Here is a 24,462-nt window from a genome sequence, read left to right on the forward strand (position 1 = left end):
ATATAATATAATATAATATAATATAATATAATATAATATAATATAATAATTATTAAATAATAAAATTACTAATTATAATTCTTATTAAACTATAAATTAATACTTTAATAATTCTTAATAAATTATTAAGAAATAATTATTAGCATATTTATAATAATTATTAAACCATAAAATTACTAATTATAATTCTTATCACACTGTAAATACTTTGATAAGTATTATTCATAAATAATAATCTATTTATAATAACTCTTAAATAATAAAATTACCAATTATAATTATTAATCTATAAATTAATACTTTAATAATTATTAATAAATCATTAATAATTCATAGTGTATTTATAGTAATCCTTAATTAATAAAATTACTAATTCTGATTCTTGTTAAATTAATAAATATTAAATTAATAAATTAATTAATACTTTTATAATTCCGAATAAATGACGAATAAATAATTAATAGCCAATTAATAATAATGAATAATTAAATACCAAAAAAAAAAATATCCCCACACCTCCTGGAAAGTTGGGATGGGTCCGGGGTGGGGGTTCCCGTTGCCATGGCGACCATGGGGCTGGATCCAGGGAGTCCCTGTTGCCATAGCAACCATGGGGATGGCTCCGGGTGTCCCCATTGCCATGGTGACCGCGGGGACGTTTCTGGGTGTCCCCGTTGCCATGGCGACCGCGGGGATGGTTCCGGGTGTCCCCGTTGCCATGACAACTGTAGGGATGGATCCAGGGAGTCCCTGTTGCCATGATGACCATGAGGATGGATCCAGAGAATCCCCATTGCCATGGCGACCATGGGGATTGCTCCAGGGGTCCCTGTTGCCATGGTGACCATGGGGACAGTTCCGGGTGTCCCCGTTGCCATGATGACCGTGGGGATGGTTCCGGGTGTCCCCGTTGCCATGGCGACCATGTGGATGGATCTGGGTGTCTCTGTTGCCATGGTGACCATGGGGACAGTTCCATTTGGGTGTCCCCGTTGCCATGGTGACCGTGGGGCCGGCTCTGGGTGTCCCCATTGCCATGGTGACCGTGGGGACAGTTCCGGGTGTCCCCGTTGCCATGGCGACAGTTCCGGTTGGGTGTCCCCGTTGCCATGGTGACGGTTCCGGTTGGGTGTCCCGGTTGCCATGGTGGCCACAGTTCCGTTTCCGGGTGTCCCGGTTGCCATGGCGACGGTTCCGGTTGGGTGTCCCCATTGCCATGGTGACCGTGGGGACAGTTCCGGGTGTCCCCGTTGCCATGGTGACGGTTCCGGTTGGGTGTCCCCGTTGCCATGGCGATGGTTCTGGGTGTCCGGGTTGCCATGGTGGCCGCGGTTCCGTTTCCGGGTGTCCCCGTTGCCATGGCGACGGTTCCGGTTGGGTGTCCCCGTTGCCATGGCGACGGTTCCGTTTGGGTGTCCCCGTTGCCATGGTGACAGTTCCGGTTGGATGTCCCCGTTGCCATGGCGGGGACAGTTCCTGGTGTCCCCGTTTCCATGGTGACCGCGGTTCCGTTTCCGGGTGTCCCCGTTGCCATGGCGACGGTTCCGGTTGGGTGTCCCGGTTGCCATGGTGACAGTTCCGGTTGGGTGTCCCCGTTGCCATGGTGACCGTGGGGACAGTTCCGGGTGTCCCCGTTGCCATGGCGACGGTTCCGGGTGTCCCCATTGCCATGGTGGCCGCGGTTCCGTTTCCGGGTGTCCCGGTTGCCATGGTGACCGTGGGGACAGTTCCGGGTGTCCCCGTTGCCATGGTGGCCGCGGTTCCGGTTCCGGGTGTCCCCGTTGCCATGGCGGGGACAGTTCCGGGTGTCCCCATTGCCATGGCGACAGTTCCGGTTGGGTGTCCCCATTGCCATGGTGACGGTTCCGGTTGGGTGTCCCCATTGCCATGGTGACCGCGGTTCCGTTTCCAGTTGGGTGTCCCCGTTGCCATGGTGATGGTTCTGGTTGGGTGTCCCCGTTGCCATGGTGACGGTTCCGGTTGGGTGTCCCGGTTGCCATGGTGGCCACAGTTCCGTTTCCGGGTGTCCCGGTTGCCATGGCGACGGTTCCGGTTGGGTGTCCCCATTGCCATGGTGACCGTGGGGACAGTTCCGGGTGTCCCCGTTGCCATGGCGACAGTTCCGGTTGGGTGTCCCCGTTGCCATGGTGACGGTTCCGGTTGGGTGTCCCGGTTGCCATGGTGGCCACAGTTCCGTTTCCGGGTGTCCCGGTTGCCATGGCGACGGTTCCGGTTGGGTGTCCCCATTGCCATGGTGACCGTGGGGACAGTTCCGGGTGTCCCCGTTGCCATGGTGACGGTTCCGGTTGGGTGTCCCCGTTGCCATGGCGATGGTTCTGGGTGTCCGGGTTGCCATGGTGGCCGCGGTTCCGTTTCCGGGTGTCCCCGTTGCCATGGCGACGGTTCCGGTTGGGTGTCCCCGTTGCCATGGCGACGGTTCCGTTTGGGTGTCCCCGTTGCCATGGTGACAGTTCCGGTTGGATGTCCCCGTTGCCATGGCGGGGACAGTTCCTGGTGTCCCCGTTTCCATGGTGACCGCGGTTCCGTTTCCGGGTGTCCCCGTTGCCATGGCGACGGTTCCGGTTGGGTGTCCCGGTTGCCATGGTGACAGTTCCGGTTGGGTGTCCCCGTTGCCATGGTGACCGTGGGGACAGTTCCGGGTGTCCCCGTTGCCATGGCGACGGTTCCGGGTGTCCCCATTGCCATGGTGGCCGCGGTTCCGTTTCCGGGTGTCCCGGTTGCCATGGTGACCGTGGGGACAGTTCCGGGTGTCCCCGTTGCCATGGTGGCCGCGGTTCCGGTTCCGGGTGTCCCCGTTGCCATGGCGGGGACAGTTCCGGGTGTCCCCATTGCCATGGCGACAGTTCCGGTTGGGTGTCCCCATTGCCATGGTGACGGTTCCGGTTGGGTGTCCCCATTGCCATGGTGACCGCGGTTCCGTTTCCAGTTGGGTGTCCCCGTTGCCATGGTGATGGTTCTGGTTGGGTGTCCCCGTTGCCATAGTGACAGTTCCGGGGGTCCCCGTTGCCATGGTGACGGTTCCGGGTGTCCCGGTTGCCATGGTGACCGTGGGGACAGTTCCGGGTGTCCCCGTTGCCATGGCGCCGGTTCCGGGTGTCCCGGTTGCCATGGTGACCGTGGGGACAGTTCCGGTTGTCCCTGTTGCCATGGCGCCGGTTCCGGGTGTCCCCGTTGCCATGGCGGGGACAGTTCCGGGTGTCCCGGTTGCCATGGTGCCCATCCCCGCAGGACCTGACGCTGAAGCTGTGCCTGATCCGCAGCCTGGCCATGCTGTGCCAGGCCGTGGCCCCCGGCAAGGGCCCCCCCGGCTTCGTCCTCGCCCGCAAGGCCGAGCTCGTCGCACACATGGTGGTGAGGGAGGCCCGGGGGGCGCTGGGGGGGGCGCTGGGAGGCACTGGGAGGCACTGGGAGGGCACTGGGAGGGTCCTGGGGGGCAGTGGAGGGCATTGGGAGGGTCCTGGAGGGCACTGGGAGGGTCCTGGAGGGCAGTGGGGGGCACTGGGAGGGTCCTGGGGGGCATTGGGGGGTCCTGGGGAGCACTGGGAGGGTCCTGGGGGGCAGTGGGGGGCACTGGGAGGGTCCTGGGGGGCACTGGGGGGGAGCCTCGAGGGTACTGGGGGACACCAGGAGGGCTCTGAGGGGTCCTGAGGGACACTGGAGGGCACTGGGAGGGTCCTGGAGGGCACTGGGAGGGTTCTGGAGGGCACTGGGGGGGGGCCTGGGGAGCACTTGGAGGGTCCTGGGGGGCACTGGAGGGGTCCTGGAGGGCACTGGGAGGGTCCTGGGGGGCACTGAGAGGGTCCTGGGGGGCACTGGGAGGGTCCTGGAGGGCGCTGGGAGGGTCCTGGAGGGCAGTGGGGGGCATTGGGAGGGTCCTGGGGGGCACTGGGAGGGTCCCGAGGGGGCACTGGGAGGGTCCTGGGGGGTCCTGGAGGGCTCTGAGAGGCCCTGGGAGGCACTGGGAGGGTCCTGGGGGGCACTGGGGGACACCAGGAGGGCTCTGAGGGGTCCTGAGGGACACTGGGAGGGTCCTGGGGGGCACTGGAGGGCACTGGGAGGGTCCTGGAGGGCACTGGGAGTGTCCTGGAGAGCTTTGAGGAGTCCTGGAGGGCACTGGGATGGTCCTGCAGGGCTCTGAGGGGCACTGGGATGGTCCTGGGGGACACTGGGAGGGTTCTGAGGGGCACTGGGAGGGTCCTGGGGGGCACTGGGAGGGTCCTGGGGGGTCCTGGAGGGCACTGGGTGGGTCCTGGGGGGCACTGGGAGTGTCCTGGGGGGGCACTGGGATGGTCCTGCAGGGCTCTGAGGGGCACTGGGGGGCACTGAGAGGGTCCTGAGGGGCACTGGGAGGCACTGGGAGGGTCCTGAAGGGCACTGGGGGGTTCCTGGAGGGTACTGGGAGTGTCCTGGGGGACACTGAGAGAGTTCTGGAGGGTCCTGAGGAACACTGGGATGGTCCTGGGGGGCACTGGGAGGCACTGGGAGGGTCCTGGAGAGCTTTGAGGAGTCCTGGGGGACACTAGGAGGGTTCTGAGGGGCACTAGGAGGGTCCTGGGGGGCACTGGGAGGGTCCTGGGGGGCACTGGGAGGGTCCTGGGGGGCACTGGAGGGCACTGGGTGGGTCCGGGGGGGCACTGGGAGTGTCCTGGGGGGCACTGGGAGGGTTCTGAGGGGCACTGGGAGGGTCTTGGAGGGCACTGGGAGGGTCCTGGAGGGCAGTGGGGGGCATTGGGAGGGTTCTGAGGGGCACTGGGAGGGTCTTGGAGGGCACTGGGAGGGTCCTGGGGGGCACTGGGAGGCACTGGGAGGGTCCTGAGGAACACTGGGATGGTCCTGGGGGGCACTGGGAGGGTCCTGGGGGGCACTGGGAGGGTCCTGGAGGGCACTGGGAGGGTCCTGGGGGGCACTGGGAGGGTCCTGGGGGGCACTGGGAGGGTCTTGGAGGGCAGTGGGAGGGTCCTGGAGAGCTTTGAGGAGTCCTGGGGGACACTGGGAGGGTTCTGAGGGGCACTGGGAGGGTCCTGGGGGGCACTGGGAGGGTCCTGAGGGGTCCTGGAGGGCACTGGGTGGGTCCTGGGGGGCACTGAGAGGGTCCTGGAGGACACTGGGGGACACCAGGAGGGCTCTGAGGGGTCCTGAGGGACACTGGGAGGGTTCTGAGGGGCACTGGGAGGGTCCTGGGGGGCACTGAGAGGGTCCTGAGGGGTCCTGGAGGGCACTGGGTGGGTCCTGGGGGGCACTGGGAGTGTCCTGGGGGGCACTGGGATGGTCCTGGGGGGCACTGGGAGGCACTGGGAGGGTCCTGAAGGGCACTGGGATGGTCCTGGGGGGCACTGGGAGGCACTGGGTGGGTCCTGAGGAACACTGGGATGGTCCTGGGGGGCACTGGGAAGGTCCTGGGGGGCACTGGGAGGGTCCTGGGGGGCACTGGGATGGTCCTGGGGGGCACTGGGAGGCACTGGGAGGGTCCTGGGGCCACCGGGCCCGTACGGAATGTGGGGCTAACCCGGGATGGCTCCCTGGGAAATCCGGGCTCGGAGGCCCCGATCCCACAAAAAGGTGGCTGTGCCGGGGCGGGACAGTTCCTGATGTCCCTGGATGTCCCTGGAAGTGTCCCTGGAAGTGTCCCTGGAAGTGTCCCTGGAAGTGTCCCCCGGTTGTTCCCCGCAGGAATTCATCCGGGCCGAGCCCCTGGAGAGCCTGCGGACGCCGCTGCGCCAGCGGGCCATGCTCACCTGCACCCACCTGGTGTATCCTTGGCCCTCTGCCCCCCCCAATTCCCGGCGGGAATCCCGGGGCTGCCGCACCCACAACTGTCCCCAGATGTCCCCAGATGACCCCAAATGTCCCCAAATGTCCCCAGATGTTCCCAGATGTCCCCAGCTGTCCCCAGATGACCCTGAATGTCCCCAAATGTCCCCAGCTCTCCCCAGATGTCCCCAAATGTCCCCAGATGACCCCAGATGTCCCCAAATGTCCCCAGATATCCCCAGATGACCCCAGATGTCCCCAAATGTCCCCAGATGTTCCCAGATGTCCCCAGATGTCCCCAGATGACCCCAAATGTCCCCAAATGTCCCCAAATGTCCCCAGATGTCCCCCAGGCTCTCAGGCACAGGGTGGGATCCTGGGATTGTCCTGTGCGGGGCCAGGAGTTGGATTTGGATGATCCTCGTGGGTCCCTTCCCACTCAGGGGATTCTTTTCTTCTTCCCTTCTCCATCTTCTTCCCTTCTCCATCTTCTTCCCTTCTCCATCTTCTTCCCTTCTCCATCTTCCCTCTTCCCCCTTCCCTTTTCCTCCTTCTTTTTTCCCTCTTTCCCCTTCTCCATCTCCCTCTCCTTCCCTTTTCCCTTTGCCTTTCCCTTTCCTTTTTCCTGTTCCCCTTTTCCCTTCCCCTTTCCTTTTTCCCTTCCCATCTCCCTTCCTCTTTCCCTTTTCCCTTCCCCTTTCCCTTTCCTTTTTCCTATTCCCCTTTCCCTTCCCCTTTGCCTTTTCCCTTTCCTTTTTCCCCTTCCCCTTTTCCCTTCCCCTTTCCTTTCCTCTTTCCCTTCCCCTTTTCCCTTTCCCTTTCCCTTTCCCTTTCCCCTTTCCCTTTCCCCTTCCCCTTTCCCTTTCCCTTTCCCCTTTTCCCTTTCCCTTCCCCTTCCCCTTCCCCTTCCCCTTTGCCTTTTCCCTTTCCCTTCCCCTTCCCTTTTCCCTTTCCCTCCCCTCTCTCTCCAGTTCCTCCCTCTGGTCAGTCCTTCCACGATTCCCTGATTCCCTGATTCCCTGATTCCATGATTCCATGATTCCCTGATTCCATGACTCCACGATTCCCTGACACAGCCCCAAGGCTCAAACCAGGGGCTCTGGTGCTTTCCCAGTTTTCCCAGTGCTCCCAACATTCCCGTGCCTGGCAGAGGCGAGGATTCCACGGAGCTGCCTCCTGAGCTCCAAATATTCCCAAGATCCCAGGGATCCTGATTCTGAGCTGCTTCAGTTCCAAATATTCCCGAGATCCCAGAGATCCTGATTCTGAGCTGCTCCAGTTCCAAATATTCCCAAGATCCCAGGGATCCTGATTCTGAGCTGCTCCAGTCACAAATATTCCCAAGATCCCAGAGATTCTGAGCTGCTCCAGTTCCAAATATTCCCAAGATCCCAGAGATTCTGAGCTGCTCCAGCTCCAAATATTCCCGAGATCCCAGGGATCCTGATTCTGAGCTGCTCCAGTTCCAAATATTCCCAAGATCCCAGAGATTCTGATTCTGAGCTGCTCCAGTTCCAAATATTCCCGAGATCCCAGGTACAAATATTCCCGAGATCCCAGTTCCAAATATTCCCGAGATCCCAGGTACAAATATTCCCAAGATCCCAGGGATCCTGATTCTGAGCTGCTCCAGTTCCAAATATTCCCAAGATCCCTGAGATCCTGAGCTGCTCCAGTTCCAAATATTCCCGAGATCCCAGGGATCCTGATTCTGAGCTGCTCCAGTTACAAATATTCCCAAGATCCCAGAGATCCTGATTCTGAGCTGCTCCAGCCCCAAATATTCCCGAGATCCCAGAGATCCTGATTCTGAGCTGCTCCAGTTCCAAATATTCCCAAGATCCCAGAGATTCTGAGCTGCTCCAGTTCCAAATATTCCCGAGATCCCAGAGATTCTGAGCTGCTCCAGTTCCAAATATTCCCGAGATCCCAGGTACAAATATTCCCGAGATCCCAGAGATTCTGAGCTGCTCCAGTCACAAATATTCCCCAGATCCCAGGGATCCTGATTCCCATCCCGGGAACACTCTGCCTGCTTCCCACCAAAACCAGAAGGGGAGGATCCCACCCCTCTTTCCCGGGTGCATCCGTGTTTTCCTTCCTTATCCCGGGCTCAGCCCCCTGGAGCCCCCCCTGAGTGACCCGGACCGGACGGAGCTGCTGGACACCTGCCTGGCCAGTGTCCTGGCCCTGCCCCCTCTGGAGCAGGAGAACGGGGGAGATTCCTCACCTGGACAGGTGGGATTCCCGAGGGATGGGAATGCTGGGAGCGCAGACCCGGCGTGGAATTCGTGGGGAATTCCTGGATGGTTTGGGTGGGAAGGGACCTTCGGGATCATCCCATGGGCAGGGACAGCTCCCACCATCCCAGGGGGATCCAACCTGCCCTGGGACACTCCCAGGGATGGGGCAGCCACAGCTCCTCTGGGAATTCCATCCCGGCCCCTCCCCACCCTCCCAGCCAGGAATCCCTTCCCAATATCCCGTGGAAAACTCCCCTTTTCCCAGTTTGAGGCCATTCCCTGTGTCCCGTGACCAGGAACATCCCAAGGAAGGCCCAAGTGGGAGCTCAGAGGGTGGAAAAGGATTCCCAGGCCTGGCCTAACCCCTGATTCCAGGATCCCCAATTTCCAGGGGGATATTCCTCCAGTCCCTCCTCCTTCCTTAAGTCCCGTTGGCTGAGCTGCAGGAGTTGGGGTGGGATTGCAGGAATTTGGGATTGCAGGAACTGGGGTGGGATTGCAGGAGTTTGGGTGGGATTGCAGGAATTCAGGTGGGATTCCAGGAACTGGGGTGGGATTCCAGGAATTGGGGTGGGATTGCAGGAATTGGGGGGGGATTGCAGGAATTGGGGTGGGATTGCAGGAATTGGGGGGGGATTGCAGGAGTTTGGGATTGCAGGAGTTGGGGTGGGATTGCAGGAGTTTGGGATTGCAGGAATTGGGGTGGGATTGCAGGAGTTTGGGATTGCAGGAATTGGGGTGGGATTGCAGGAATTGGGGTGGGATTGCAGGAGTTTGGGATTGCAGGAGTTGGGGTGGGATTGCAGGAGTTGGGGTGGGATTGCAGGAGTTGGGGTGGGATTGCAGGAATTGGGGGGGGATTGCAGGAGTTTGGGATTGCAGGAATTGGGGTGGGATTGCAGGAGTTGGGGTGGGATTGCAGGAGTTTGGGATTGCAGGAATTGGGGTGGGATTGCAGGAGTTGGGGTGGGATTGCAGGAGTTTGGGATTGCAGGAATTGGGGTGGGATTGCAGGAGTAACATCCATTCCCACGGGCAGGGACACCTCCCACTATCCCAGGGTGATCCATCCTTCCCTTGGACACTCCCAGGGATCAAGAGGCAGCCACAGCTCCTCTGGGAATTCCATCCCAGCCCCTCCCCACCCTCCCAGCCAGGAATCCCTTCCCACTATCCCCCCTAACCCTGGGAAGCCATTCCCTGGGTGCTGTCCCTCCAGCCCTTGTCCCCAGTCCCTCTCCAGCTCTCCTGGAGCCCCTTCAGGCCCTGGAAGGGGCTCCAAGGTCTCCCTGGATCCTTCCCCTTCTCCAGGGGAACATTCCCAGCCCTGGGAGCAGCTCCATGTCCCCTCTGGATTCTCTCCAGCAGCTCCACATCCCTCAGGAATGTTGGGATTCAGAGCCAGGGGGGTCTCCTGCCGTGTCCTGGGGCCGCAGCTCTTCTCACCCCCCCCTCCCAGGACGCTGTTTTGGGGCAGGACCCACATCCCATCATCTCCCTCTTCCCTAAAATCCACCGGGAAAAGCCCCGTTTCCCATCCAGCCGCCCCCTTTTCCCATTTTCCCCTTTTCCCTTTTCCATCTGGGCACCCAGAGAGGGAAACAGGAGCTCCCCCTGCCAAGGGGAACGAGAATTCCCGGCGGGGAGAATCCAACGATCCTGGAAAAACCCCGCGGGCCAATTCTCATCCCTGGCTGCTCCAGAGGCTGCAGCTGCTCCCCAGCCGGGCCCCGGTGCCTAATGAGGGGCAATTAACCCGCCGCTAATGAAGCTGCAGCAGCTGCCGGGTGGCTCCGGGGCCGTGTCCGGGTTTGGGGGCAGCCCCGGGGCTCTGGAAGCATCTGGTCCCTGGAAACGGGAATTAATCAGCCTTCCCTCCTCCTCCTCCTCCTCTTCTGGCCTGTCAAGTTTTATTTGGGGTATTTTTTTGGAGTTTAACCCGAAATTAATCCTGGAAAAGGAAGAGGAAGTGTCTTATCCCTGCCCGTGGGGAGGGATGAGCCTTAAAGATCCTCTTATTCCACCTATCCCGAGGAGTTCCAGGGAATCCCAGACCTGGGATTTGGGGCTGGAATGAGCCTTAAAGATCATCTCATTCCACCCATCCCTTAAAGATCATCTCATTCCACCCATCCCTTAAAGATCATCTCGTTCCACCCATCCCTTAAAGATCATCTCGTTCCACCCATCCCGAGGAATTCCAGGGAATCCCCCAATGTTTGGGATCATCTGGAATGAGATGATCTTTTAAGGCTCATTCCAGCCATCCCGAGGAGTTCCAGGGAATCCCAGACCTGGGATTGGGGCTGGAATGAGCCTTAAAAGATCATCTCCTTCCACCCATCCCAAGAGGAATTCCAGGGAATCCCAGACCTGGGATTTGGGGCTGGAATGAGCCTTAAAAGATCGTCTCCTTCCACCCATCCCAAGAGGAGTTCCAGGGAATCCCAGAACCTTTGGAGCAGGAATTTGGGGAGTGGAACTGGATGGTCCTGGAGGTCCCTGGAACCCAAACCCTGCCCTGATTTGGTGATCCTGTGATTTTTTCAGGAACCTTCCCAGCCAGTCCGGGAGTTTTTAAAGGGTTTCTTGTCCCCCAGTGGGAGAGAAGGACGGAATTCCCTCCGGGATTCCGTGGCTGGGGGGGATTGGTTGTGCCTGAGGGCTTTTCCAACCCCGTGATTCCATGATTTTCCCTCCTCAGGTGCTCTTTGGGGACACCCTCAGTGCCCTCAAGGACCTGCTCAAGAGCCTCCTGCACAGGAACCTGACGCCCCACGGGCTCCAGGACATGTTTGCGGTGGGTTCTCCCGGGATTTGGGGGGGTTTTTTTTGGGATATTGGGGGAAAATCCCTGCTGGGAAGGGGCTGCCCAGCCCTGGATCCCCATCCCTGGGGGATGGAGCATCCCTGGGGAGGTGGCACTTGGGGACCAGGGCAGGGCTGGGCAGGGCTGGGTGTCCTGAGGTGACCATCCCGGTGGGATTGGGAAGGAAAGAGGGATCATGGAGGGGCTGGAGCGTGTCCAGGGATGGGAACGGGGCTGGGAAGGGTCTGGAGAACTCCTGAGGGAGCTGGGGGGGCTCAGCCTGGAGAAAAGGGGGCTCAGAGGGAATCCAGGGGGACAGGAGGGTGGATCCAGGTGGGATCGGGCTCTGCTCCCAGGGAACAGGGACAGGACGAGGGGAAACGGCCCCAAGCTGGGCCAGGGGAGGTTTATTTGGGATCTTGGGAAAATCCCTGCTGGGAAGAGCAAGAGGGGTCCAAGAGGTGGGAATTCTGTCACCTGGGGGACACCAGGGACCACCCAAATGACCCCCCAGGGTCTCCCAGAGCTCTCCCTGGAGCTGAGGATGGATTGAGCTGCTCCAGGGTGTGGGGAATGTCTACTGGAATTCCCACTGGGAATTTGTGGAATGGCAGCTTGGCCAGGACAAAAACACTCCCAGATTATCCCCAGCTCCAGGAACAGGGAAGGGGGATCGGGCTCTGCTCCCAGGGAACAGGGACAGGACGAGGGGAAACGGCCCCAAGCTGGGCCAGGGGAGGTTTATTTGGGATACTGGGGAAAATCCCTGCTGGGAAGGGCTGCCCAGCCCTGGATCCCCATCCCTGGGGGATGGAGCATCCCTGGGGAGGTGGCACTTGGGAACAGAGCAGGGCTGGGTGAATCCAGTGGTCCTAAAGGTCTACTCCGACCTCCACAACTCCAAGATTCCGTGATCTGGATTCTCCATCCTTGGGGGGGGATTCTCCATCCTTGGGGGGATTCTCCATCCTTGGGGAGGATTCTCCATCCCTGGGGGGGATTCTCCATCCCTGGGGGGGGATTCTCCATCCTTGGGGGAGGATTCTCCATCCCTGGGGAGGATTCTCCATCCCTGGGGGGGATTCTCCATCCTTGGGGGAGGATTCTCCATCCCTGGGGGGGGATTCTCCATCCCTGGGGAGGATTTTCCATCCCTGGGGGGGAATTGTCCATCCTTGGGGGGGAATTCTCCATCCCTGGGGGGGATTCTCCATCCTTTGGAGAGGATTCTCCATCCTTGGGGGAGGATTCTCCATCCCTGGGGGGGATTCTCCATCCTTGGGGCGGAATTCTCCATCCCTGGGGGGGATTCTCCATCCTTGGGGGGGAATTCTCCATCCCTGGGGGGGATTCTCCATCCTTGGGGGAGGATTCTCCATCCCTGGGGGAGGATTCTCCATCCTTGGGGGGGAATTCTCCATCCTTTGGGGGGAATTCTCCATCCCTGGGGGGAATTCTCCATCCCTGTGGATGCAGCATTTCAGGACACAGCAATGAGGGAAAAGCTGGACTCTGTGGTCTCCAAGGGCTTTCCCAACCTGAAAAATTCCCTAATTCCCCCAATCCCCCTCTCCTCCCACAGCACCTGGGCCCCTGGATCAAGTCCCCCCGGGAGCAGGAGCGGGAACGGGCGGTGGAGCTCAGCGCTTCCCTGCTGGAATTCTACCTGAGCAAGCTCAACGTCAGCGTGAGTTGGAGCCCTCAGCTCCCCCCTCCAGGGCATTCCCAGTCTCTGGAATGTCCCCCTGAGCCTTCTTTGTGTCTCCTGCCCAGACTGTGACCCCCTTCTACAACCTGAGCGTGCTCCTGGCCCTGTTCTCCCCGCGCTGCTCCGACTCCCTGGCCGGCGTCCGCCTGCGCTCCGTGGACTGCGTCCGCTCCCTGCTCTACATCCAGCTCTGCTACGAAGGTTGGTGGCACATGGTCTGGGGGCCCCAAAACCCAATTCCCTAGTCCAATTCCCACATCTCAACCCAGTGTGAGAGGGGTTTTCCAGTCGCCGCACGGGACTCAAAATGGGGGGAAAGGGAATATGTCACAATGGCTGTACAAAATAAACACCACAGTACATTACATACAATCTTAACTATCCCTACCATGACATAAAACTACTTCCAGTGGGTCAAATCTCTTCTCCCCTCCAAGTAAAAGTCTATCAGGGAAGAAGGAAAAGAGGCTTTCCTCTCTAAGGCAGCAGGCAATCTCTTCTAGGATGCCTCCCTTCTAGGAGGGGGAGTCTGGGGGGTTTTTGGTTCAGTTCTTACCCCAAAACTCTGTCTCTTTAGAGCTTAGTTCTGCTCTCTCTGATGCTGGCTCTCGTCTCTCAGGCAGCTCCGTGTCTTCCTGCTCGGCTGCTGCCGTGGTTCGAGAGCCCCAAAATCCAATTCCTGAGTCTAAGCCCCCTCCCACATCTCAGCCTAATGTGAGGTGGTTTTTTCCAGACACCACAAGAGACTCAAAATGGGGGGGAAAGGGAATATATCACAATGGCTGTACAAAATAAACACCACAGTACATCACATACAATCTTAACTACCCCTACCATGACATAAAACTATTTCCAATGGGTCAAATCTCTTCTCCCCTCCAAGTAAAAGTCTATCAGGGAAGAAGGAAAAGAGGCTTTCCTCTCTAAGGCAGCAGGCAATCTCTTCTAGGATGCCTCCCTTCTAGGAGGGGGGAGTCTGGGGGGTTTTTGGTTCAGTTCTTACCCCAAAACTCTGTCTCTTTGGAGCTTAGTTCTGCTCTCTCTGATGCTGGCTCTCGTCTCTCAGGCAGCTCCGTGTCTTCCTGCTCGGCTGCTGCCGTGGTTCGAGAGCCCCAAAATCCAATTCCCGAGTCTAAGCCCCCTCCCACATCTCAGCCTAATGTGAGGTGGTTTTTTCCAGACACCACAAGAGACTCAAAATGGGGGAAAGGGAATATATCACAATGGCTGTACAAAATAAACACCACAGTACATCATATACAATCTTAATTATCCCTTCCATGACATAAAACTATTTCCAATGGGTCAAATCTCTTCTCCCCTCCAAGTAAAAGTCTATCAGGGAAGAAGGAAAAGAGGCTTTCCTCTCTAAGGCAGCAGGCAATCTCTTCTAGGATGCCTCCCTTCTAGGAGGGGGAGTCTGGGGGGTTTTTGGTTCAGTTCTTACCCCAAAACTCTGTCTCTTTAGAGCTTAGTTCTGCTCTCTCTGATGCTGGCTCTCGTCTCTCAGGCAGCTCCGTGTCTTCCTGCTCGGCTGCTGCCGTGGTTCGAGAGCCCCAAAATCCAATTCCCCCTCCCACATCTCAGCCTAATGTGAGGTGGTTTTTTCCAGACACCACAAGAGACTCAAAATGGGGGGGAAAGGGATTATATATCACAACGGCTGTACCAAAATAAACACCACAGTACATCATATACGATCTTAATTATCCCTTCCATGATGTAACAGTATTTCCAATGGATCAAATCTCTTCTCCCCTCCCAAGTAAAAGTCCAGGAGGGAAGAAGGAAAAGATCCTTTCCACTGTTCCAAGGTCCCTGTAGCCCCCTCAGCTCGTGGGGCTTCCACAACGTGGCTCCTTCTCCTGCAACAGCTACAACTGCCTTTCTTTTCCAGCCTGTGTCTATATTTTTGCAAAAGCCAAATATTGGTTCAAACCTCAAGGGTCACCACCCCCCTGGGTTTTTTTTTTTTTTTTTTACTGTTTTATAACTTCAGGGGGAAAACTGGGGGGTTTTTTTCCCCTCCCACCACAGTTGGGAATTGCCATCCTCTCATCCCAAGGGGTGGGGGGGATGCTGGCAGCAGGAAAACACCCCTCACACCCCCCTCCCGGGGTTCTGCATCCCGGGATTTGTGTCCCATCCCTGAAAATCGACCCCCCCCAAACCGGGGCCGCTCTCCCCAGACCGGGAAGGGGGTTTTTTTTTTTTTTAGGGATTTTTGGAAGGTTGTTATTCCAAAGGGTGGTTTTTTTTTCGGAGCCTGGAGTTCTCCCGCTCTCCAGGAGAGGTCAGTGCTGCCCCTCGGATGGTTTGGGGAGGGGGGGAGCTCCTGCAGTTCCAGGGAATCCCAGATCTGGGATTTGGGGCTGGAATGAGCCTTAAAGATCATCTCATTCCACCCATCCCAAGAGGAGTTCCAGGGAATCCCCAAACTGGGATTTGGGGCAGGAATGAGCCTTAAAGATCATCTCCTTACACCCATCCCTTAAAGATCATCTCATTCCACCCATCCCAAGAGGAATTCCAGGGAATCCCAGAATATTTGGGGCTGGAATGAGCCTTAAAGATCATCTCATTCCACCCATCCCAAGAAGGAGTTCCAGGGAATCCCAGAAGTGGGATTTGGGGCTGGAAAAGATCATCTCATTCCACCCATCCCGAGAGGAATTCCAGGGAATCCCAGAATTGGGATTTGGGGCTGGAATGAGCCTTGAAGATCATCTCATTCCAGCCATCCCGAAAGAAGTTCCAGGGAATCCCAGAAGTGGGATTTGGGGCTGGAAAAGATCATCTCATTCCACCCATCCCGAGAGGAGTTCCAGGGAATCCCAGACCTGGGATTTGGGGCTGGAATGAGCCTTAAAGATCATCTCATTCCACCCATCCCAGAAAAAGTTCCAGGGAATCCCAGACCTGGGATTTGGGGCTGGAATGAGCCTTAAAGATCATCTCATTCCACTCATCCCAAGGAATTCCAGGGAATCCCAGAATATTTGGGGCTGGAATGAGCCTTAAAGATCATCTCATTCCACCCATCCCAAGAGGAGTTCCAGGGAATCCCAGACCTGGGATTTGGGGCTGGAATGAGCCTTAAAGATCATCTCATTCCACCCATCCCAAGAGGAATTCCAGGGAATCCCAGAATTGGGATTTGGGGCTGGAATGAGCCTTGAAGATCATCTCATTCCAGCCATCCCGAAAGAAGTTCCAGGGAATCCCAGAAGTGGGATTTGGGGCTGGAAAAGATCATCTCCTTACACCCATCCCGAGAGGAGTTCCAGGGAATCCTGGAACTGGGATTTGGGGCTGGAATGAGCCTTAAAGATCATCTCATTCCACCCATCCCGAGGAATTCCAGGGAATCCCAGACCTGGGATTTGGGGCTGGAAAAGATCATCTCATTCCACCCATCCCGAGAGGAGTTTCAAGGGATCCCAGACCTGGGATTTGGGGCTGGAATGAGCCTTAAAGATCATCTCATTCCACCCATCCCGAGGAATTCCAGGGAATCCCAGAATATTTGGGGCTGGAATGAGCCTTAAAGATCATCTCATTCCACCCATCCCAAGAGGAGTTCCAGGGAATCCCAGACCTGGGATTTGGGGCTGGAATGAGCCTTAAAAGATCATCTCATTCCACCCATCCTGAGAGGAATTCCAGGGAATCCCAGACCTGGAAAGGGCCCCCTGGCTCAGGATTTTTGTCTCCTTGGGATTTTTGTCTCTTTGGGATTTTTGTCTCTTTGGGATTTTTGTCCCCTTTGGGATTTTTGTCTCCTTGGGATTTTTGTCTCCTTGGGATTTTTGTCTCCTTGGGATTTTTGTCTCTTTGGGATTTTTGTCTCCTTGGGATTTTTGTCCCCTTTGGGATTTTTGTCTCCTTGGGATTTTTGTCTCCTTGGGATTTTTGTCTCCTTGGTATTTTTGTCTCTTTGGGATTTTTGTCTCTTTGGGTTTTTTGTCTCTTTGGGATTTTTGTCTCCTTGGGATTTTTGTCCTCTTTGGGATTTTTGTCTCTTTGGGATTTTTGTATCTTTGGGATTTTTGTCCCCTTTGGGGATTTTTGTCTCCTTGGGATTTTTGTCTCTTTGGGATTTTTGTCTCCTTGGTATTTTTGTCTCTTTGGGATTTTTGTCTCTTTGGGTTTTTTGTCTCTTTGGGATTTTTGTCTCCTTGGGATTTTTGTCCCCTTTGGGATTTTTGTCTCTTTGGGATTTTTGTCTCTTTGGGATTTTTGTCTCTTTGGGTTTTTTGTCCCCTTTGGGGATTTTTGTCCCCTTTGGGATTTTTGTCCCCTTTGGGATTTTTGTCTCCTTGGGATTTTTGTCCCCTTTGGGATTTTTGTCTCCTTTGGGATTTTTGTCTCTTTGGGGATTTTTGTCTCTTTGGGGTTTTTGTCTCTTTGGGGTTTTTGTCTCCTTGGGATTTTTGTCTCCTTGGGATTTTTGTCTCCTTGGGATTTTTGTCCTCTTTGGGATTTTTGTCTCTTTGGGATTTTTGTCTCCTTGGGATTTTCGTCTCCTTGGGATTTTTGTCTCCTTGGGATTTTTGTCTCCTTGGGTTTTTTGTCTCTTTGGGATTTTTGTCCTCTTTGGGATTTTTATCTCCTTGGGATTTTTGTCTCTTTGGGATTTTTGTCTCCTTGGGATTTTTGTCTCCTTGGGATTTTTGTCTCTTTGGGATTTTTATCTCTTTGGGATTTTTGTCCTCTTTGGGATTTTTGTCTCCTTGGGATTTTTGTCTCCTTGGGATTTTTGTCTCCTTGGGATTTTTGTCTCTTTGGGATTTTTGTCTCTTTGGGATTTTTGTCTCTTTGGGATTTTTGTCTCTTTGGGATTTTTGTCCCCTTTGGGATTTTTGTCTCTTTGGGATTTTTGTCCTCTTTGGGATTTTTGTCTCCTTGGGATTTTTGTCTCCTTGGGATTTTTGTCTCCTTGGGATTTTTGTCTCTTTAGGATTTTTGTCTCTTTGGGATTTTTGTCTCTTTGGGGATTTTTGTCCCCTTTGGGATTTTTGTCTCCTTGGGATTTTTGTCTCTTTGGGATTTTTGTCTCTTTGGGATTTTTGTCTCTTTGGGATTTTTGTCTCCTTGGGGTTTTTGTCTCTTTGGGATTTTTGTCTCCTTGGGATTTTTGTCTCTTTGGGATTTTTGTCTCCTTGGGATTTTTGTCCCCTTTGGGATTTTTGTCTCCTTGGGATTTTTGTCTCCTTGGGATTTTTGACCCCTTTGGGATTTTTGTCTCCTTGGGATTTTCGTCTCCTTGGGATTTTCGTCTCCTTGGGATTTTTGTCTCCTTGGGATTTTTGTCTCCTTGGGTTTTTTGTCTCTTTGGGATTTTTGTCCTCTTTGGGATTTTTATCTCCTTGGGATTTTTGTCTCTTTGGGATTTTTGTCTCCTTGGGATTTTTGTCTCTTTGGGATTTTTGTCTCTTTGGGATTTTTGTCCCCTTTGGGATTTTTGTCTCCTTGGGATTTTTGTCTCCTTGAGATTTTTGTCCCCTTTGGGATTTTTGTCTCCTTGGGATTTTTGTCTCCTTGGGATTTTTGTCTCTTTGGGATTTTTATCTCTTTGGGATTTTTGTCTCTTTGGGATTTTTGTCTCCTTGGGATTTTTGTCTCTTTGGGATTTTTGTCTCCTTGGGATTTTTGTCTCTTTGGGATTTTTGTCTCCTTGGGATTTTTGTCTCTTTGGGATTTTTGTCTCTTTGGGTTTTCTGTCTCTTTGGGATTTTTGTCTCTTTGGGATTTTTGTCTCTTTGGGATTTTTGTCCCCTTTGGGTTTTTTGTCCCCTTTGGGATTTTTGTCCTCTTTGGGGATTTTTGTCCCCTTTGGGATTTTTGTCTCTTTGGGATTTTTGTCTCTTTGGGATTTTTGTCTCCTTTGGGATTTTTGTCTCTGTGGGATTTTTGTCTCCTTGGGATTTTTGTCTCTTTGGGATTTTTGTCCCTTTGAGATTTTTGTCTCTTTGGGATTTTTATCTCTTTGGGATTTTTGTCTCCTTTGGGATTTTTGTCCCCTTTGGGATTTTTGTCCTCTTTGGGATTTTTGTCCCCTTTGGGATTTTTGTCTCCTTGGGTTTTTTGTCCCCTTTGGGATTTTTGTCCCCTTTGGGATTTTTGTCTCTTTGGGATTTTTGTCCCCTTTGGGATTTTTGTCTCTTTGGGATTTTTGTCTCTGTGGGATTTTTGTCTCTTTGGGATTTTTGTCTCCTTTGGGATTTTTGTCTCTTTGGGATTTTTGTCCTCTTTGGGATTTTTGTCTCTTTGGGATTTTTGTCCTCTTTGGGATTTTTGTCTCTTTGGGATTTTTGTCCCCTTTGGGATTTTTGTCCTCTTTGGGATTTTTGTCTCTTTGGGATTTTTGTCTCTTTGGGGATTTTTGTCTCTTTGGGATTTTTGTCCCCTTTGGGATTTTTGTCTCCTTGGGATTTTTGTCCCCTTTGGGATTTTTGTCTCTTTGGGATTTTTGTCTCTTTGGGATTTTTGTCTCTTTGGGTTTTTTGTCCCCTTTGGGGATTTTTGTCCCCTTTGGGATTTTTGTCCCCTTTGGGATTTTTGTCTCCTTTGGGATTTTTGTCCTCTTTGGGGATTTTCTTCCCCTTTGGGAATTTTTGAGCGTTTTTTGGGCGGGATCCTGAGGAATTCTGTTCCCTCTGGACTCAGGTTTCTCCCGGGACCACAGGGATGAGATGGTGGAGGGGCTGAAGGGGCTGAAGAAAGGCCTGGAGGAGCCCGACTTCACCGTCCTCTTCCACACCTGCACCACCATCGCCATGGTAACGGCCACTGGGATGGACTGGGATGCACTGGGATGCACTGGGATGCACTGGGATGCACTGGGAGCCACGGGGAATGTGGGGCCTCCTCTTCCCTGCTTGGAGGCTCCTGGGAAGCCCCTGGGATATTGGGGAAAATCCCTCCTGGGAAGGGGCTGCCCAGCCCTGGATCCCCATCCCTGGAGGATGGATGGAGCTGCTCCAGGGTGTGGGGAATGTCTGCTGGAATTCCCACTGGGAATTTGGGGAATGGCAGCTTGGCCAGGAGAAAACCACTCCCAGATTATCCCCAGGGAAGGGGGATTGGGCTCTGCTCCCAGGGAACAAGGGACAGGACGAGGGGAAAAGGCCCCAAGCTGTGCCAGGGGAGGTTTATTTGGGATATTGGGAAAAATCCCTCCTGGAAAGGGTTGCCCTGGACACAAATCCCTGGGGTCTTCTCCTCCCGGGCCAGCTGGAGAGTTGCCCTGGACAGGGAATGCTCCTCATCCCACTGGGAAGCTGCTGGTGCCCAGTTTGGGCAGGAGTGTCCCGAGGAGGGGTCACCTTGGGAGCTGGGAGGCTCCTGGAGCCAGGCTGGGAGAGCTGGGAATGTTCACCTGGAGAAGGGGAAGGATCCAGGGAGACCTTGGAGCCCCTTCCACTCCAAACTCTCCCTGGAGCAGCTCAATCCATCCTCGGATCCAGGGAGAGCTCCAGGAGACCCAGGGGGGGCATTTGGGTGGTCCCTGGTGTCCCCCAGGTGACAGAATTCCCACCTCTTGGACCCCTCTTGCTCTTCCCAGCAGGGATTTTCCCAATATCCCAAATAAACCTCCCCTGGCCCAGCTTGGGGCCGTTTCCCCTCGTTCTGTCCCTGTTCCCTGGGAGCAGAGCCCGATCCCCCTTTCCCTGGGGATAATCTGGGAATACTTTTCTCCTGGCCAAGCTGCCATTCCCCAAACTCCAGTGGGAATTCCAGCAGACATTCCCCACACCCTGGAGCAGCTCAATCCATCCTCAGCTCCAGGGAGAGCTCTGGGAGACCCTGGGGGGGCATTTGGGTGGTCCCTGGTGTCACCCAGGTGACAGAATTCCCACCTCTTGGACCCCTCTTGCCCTTCCCAGCAGGGATTTTTCCCAATATCCCAAATAAACCTCCCCTGGCCCAGCTTGGGGCCGTTTCCCCTCCTCCTGTCCCTGTTCCCTGGGAGCAGAGCCCAATCCCCCTTCCCTGGGGATAATCTGGGAATACTTTTCTCCTGGACAAACTGCCATTCCCCAATCTCCAGTGGGAATTCCAGCAGACATTCCCCACACCCTGGAGCAGCTCAATCCATCCTCAGCTCCAGGGAGAGCTCTGGGAGACCCTGGGGGGGGGCATTTGGGTGGTCCCTGGTGTCACCCAGGTGACAGAATTCCCACCTCTTGGACCCCTCTTGCCCTTCCCAGGAGGGATTTTTCCCTAAAATCCCAAATAAACCTCTCCTGGCACAGCTTGGGGCCGTTTCCCCTCGTTCTGTCCCTGTTCCCTGGGAGCAGAGCCCGATCCCCCTTCCCTGTTCCTGGAGCTGGGGATAATCTGGGAATACTTTTCTCCTGGCCAAGCTGCCATTCCCCAAACCCCAGTGGGAATTCCAGCAGACATTCCCCACACCCTGGAGCAGCTCAATCCATCCTCAGCTCCAGGGAGAGCTCTGGGGGGGCATTTGGGTGGTCCCTGGTGTCACCCAGGTGACAGAATTCCCACCTCTTGGACCCCTCTTGCCCCTCCCAGGAGGGATTTTTCCCTAAAATCCCAAATAAACCTCCCCTGGCACAACTTGGGGCTGTTTCCCCTCATCCTGTCCCTGTTCCCTGGGAGCAGAGCCTGATCCCCCTTCCCTGGGGATAATCTGGGAATACTTTTCTCCTGGCCAAGCTGCCATTCCCCAGTCTCCAGTGGGAATTCCAGCAGACATTCCCCACACCCTGGAGCAGCTCAATCCATCCTCGGATCCAGGGAGAGCTCCGGGAGACCCAGGGGGGGCATTTGGGTGGTCCCTGGTGTCACCCAGGTGACAGAATTCCCACCTCTTGGACCCCTCTTACCCTTCCCAGCAGGGATTTTTCCCAATATCCCAAATAAACCTCCCCTGGCACAACCTGGGGCCGTTTCCCCTCATCCTGTCCCTGTTCCCTGGGAGCAGAGCCCGATCCCCCTTCCCTGGGGATAATCTGGGAATACTTTTCTCCTGGCCAAGCTGCCATTCCCCAAACTCCAGTGGGAATTCCAGCAGACATTCCCCACACCCTGGAGCAGCTCAATCCATCCTGGGGTCCAGGGAGAGCTCCAGGAGACCCCGGGGGGGCATTTGGGTGGTCCCTGGTGTCACCCAGGTGACAGAATTCCCACCTCTTGGACCCCTCTTGCTCTTCCCAGCAGGGATTTTTCCCAATATCCCAAATAAACCTCCCCTGGCACAGCTTGGGGCCGTTTCCCCTCATCCTGTCCCTGTTCCCTGGGAGCAGAGCCCAATCCCCCTTCCCTGGGGATAATCTGGGAATACTTTTCTCCTGGACAAACTGCCATTCCCCAAATTCCCAGTGGGAATTCCAGCAGACATTCCCCACACCCTGGAGCAGCTCAATCCATCCTGGGGTCCAGAGAGATCTCTGTGAGACCCCGGGGGGGGCATTTGGGTGGTCCCTGGTGTCACCCAGGTGACAGAATTCCCACCTCTTGGACCCCTCTTGCCCTTCCCAGCAGGGATTTTTCCCCAATATCCCAAATAAACCTCCCCTGGCACAACCTGGGGCTGTTTCCCCTCGTCCTGTCCCTGGAGCAGCTCAATCCATCCTCGGATCCAGAGAGAGCTCCGGGACACCCCGGGGGGGGGCATTTGGGTGGTCCCTGGCGTCCCCCAGGTGACAGAATTCCCCCCTCTCGCCCTCCCACAGGTGGTTGGGAAGCGGATCCCTCCGGATCAGCTCCTGAACCTGCTGCTGGCCCTCTTTGAGGGGCTGGGGGATCCCGACAGGAACTGCTCCCGCGCCGCCACCGTCCTCATCAACTGCCTGCTCAAGGAACGGGGAGGGGTCCTGCAGGACAAGGTAAAAAAAATCCCACTGCTGGGCCCGGGAGCTGCTTCCAGAGGCGTCTCCAGAGGGGTCTTGCTGCTCCCCGTTTCTTCCCCTGGATAATTCCCACCGGGATGGGAAGGGGGAGGTCCTTGGGGGGGGTTGCCCAGCACGGGGAGGGGGCCGGAGGGAAGGGGATTGACCCCTGGCGTGGAATCCTGGAATGGTTTGGGATGGGAGGGAGCTCAAGGATCATCCATTCCCACCCCCTGCCACGGGCAGGGACAGCTCCCACCATCCCAGGGGGATCCAACCTGGCCTGGGACACTCCCAGGGATGGGGCAGCCACAGCTCCTCTGGGAATTCCATCCCAGCCAGGAATTCCTTCCCACTATCCCACCTAACCCTGGGAAGCCATTCCCTGGGTGCTGTCCCTCCAGCCCTTGTCCCCAGTCCCTCTCCAGCTCTCCAGAGACCCTTCAGGCCCTGGAAGGGGCTCCAAGGTCTCCCTGGATCCTTCCCCTTCTCCAGGCTGGATATTCCCAGTTTTCCCAGCCTGGCTCCAGTGGAATGATTCGAGTGGGAAGAAATTTTAAGGATCATCCATTCCCACCCTCTGCCATGGGCAGGGACAGCTCCCACCATCCCAGGGGGATCCAACCTGCCCTGGGACACTCCCAGGGATGGGGCAGCCACAGCTCCTCTGGGAATTCCATCCCAGCCCCTCCCCACCCTCCCAGCCAGGAATCCCTTCCCAATATCCCACCTAACCCTGGGAAGCCATTCCCTGGGTGCTGTCCCTCCAGCCCTTGTCCCCAGTCCCTCTCCAGCTCTCCTGGAGCCCCTTCAGGCCCTGGAAGGGGCTCCAAGGTCTCCCTGGATCCTTCCCTTCTCCAGGCTGGATATTCCCAGTTTTCCCAGCCTGGCTCCCCAGTGGAACGATTCAAGTGGGAAGGAATTTTAAGGATCATCCATTCCCACCCCCTGCCATGGGCAGGGACACCTCCCACCATCCCAGGGGGATCCAACCTGCCCTTGGACACTCCCAGGGATGGGGCAGCCACAGCTCCTCTGGGAATTCCATCCCAGCCCCTCCCACCCTCCCAGCCAGGAATCCCTTCCCACTATCCCCCCTAACCCTGGGAAGCCATTCCCTGGGTGCTGTCCCTCCAGCCCTTGTCCCCAGTCCCTCTCCAGCTCTTCTGGAGCCCCTTGACCCCCCATTCCAGGCTCACCCCCTGTCTCTCCGTGTCCATCCTCCCTCTCCCAGATCCCCGACCTCGTGAGCATCATCCACGGGAAGCTGGAGGAGGTGGACGAGGAGCACCTGCGGAAGGCGGCCCAGCAGACCGTGTACATCCTGGCGGCCCAGCACTCCAGCCTCGTGGTCTCCAGCCTCCTGGGCAGCTCCCTGCCCTTCGACAGGTCCTGCCCATGCCCTCCTCCCACCCCTCAACCCTGCTGGGATTTTCCTCTGGGAGATCCGGGATCGGAGATGATTTTCCGGGGGGAGTTTCCACCTCGTCCTTTGGCTCCTTCTACCAGCACCCAGATCCTTCTGGGGTTTCTTTTGGGTGCTGGAGGGTTGGAGCTGGTTTTTGGGGTGTTCTCCACATCCTCCTTGGCTCCTTTCTCCAATATCCAGATCTTTTTGGGATTTCCTCTGGGAGATCCAGGGTCGGAGAGGATTTTCCAGGGGGAGTTTCCACCTCGTCCTTTGGCTCCTTCCTTCAGCACCCAGATCCTTCTGGGGTTTCTTTTGGGTGCTGGAGGGTCAGAGCTGGTTTTTGGGATGTTTTCCACATCCTCCTTTGGCTCCTTTCTCCAGCATCCAGATCTTTCTGGGATTTCCTTTGGATATTGGAGGGTCAGAGCTGATTTTTGGGGTGTTCTCCACATCCTCCTTTGGCTCCTTTCTCCAGCATCCAGATCCTTCTGGGATTTCCTTTGGATATTGGAGGGTCAGAGCTGATTTTTAGGGTGTTGCCCATAAACTCCTTTCTCCAGCATCCAGATCTTTCTGGGATTTCCTTTGGGTGCTGGAGGGTCAGAGCTGGTTTTTGGGGTGTTCTCCACATCCTCCTTTGGCTCCTTTCTCCAGCATCCAGA

General features: G+C 55.7%; 1 protein-coding gene across 1 annotated transcript in view; it reads left to right on the forward strand.

The window, feature by feature from the left end:
* The window catches only part of LOC135405886 (maestro heat-like repeat-containing protein family member 1), a 67,782-nt gene that overhangs the window by 32,247 nt on the left and 11,073 nt on the right, over positions 1–24,462 (forward strand). The window contains 9 exon segments of the mRNA XM_064640441.1: positions 3,250–3,372; positions 5,692–5,771; positions 7,890–8,010; positions 10,720–10,815; positions 12,407–12,511; positions 12,598–12,733; positions 19,202–19,314; positions 22,234–22,386; positions 23,624–23,778. Coding sequence (XP_064496511.1) covers positions 3,250–3,372; positions 5,692–5,771; positions 7,890–8,010; positions 10,720–10,815; positions 12,407–12,511; positions 12,598–12,733; positions 19,202–19,314; positions 22,234–22,386; positions 23,624–23,778 — 1,082 coding nt within the window.

The sequence above is a fragment of the Pseudopipra pipra genome, chromosome 1 (genome assembly GCF_036250125.1).
Source record: "Pseudopipra pipra isolate bDixPip1 chromosome 1, bDixPip1.hap1, whole genome shotgun sequence".
NCBI lineage: Eukaryota > Metazoa > Chordata > Aves > Passeriformes > Pipridae > Pseudopipra > Pseudopipra pipra.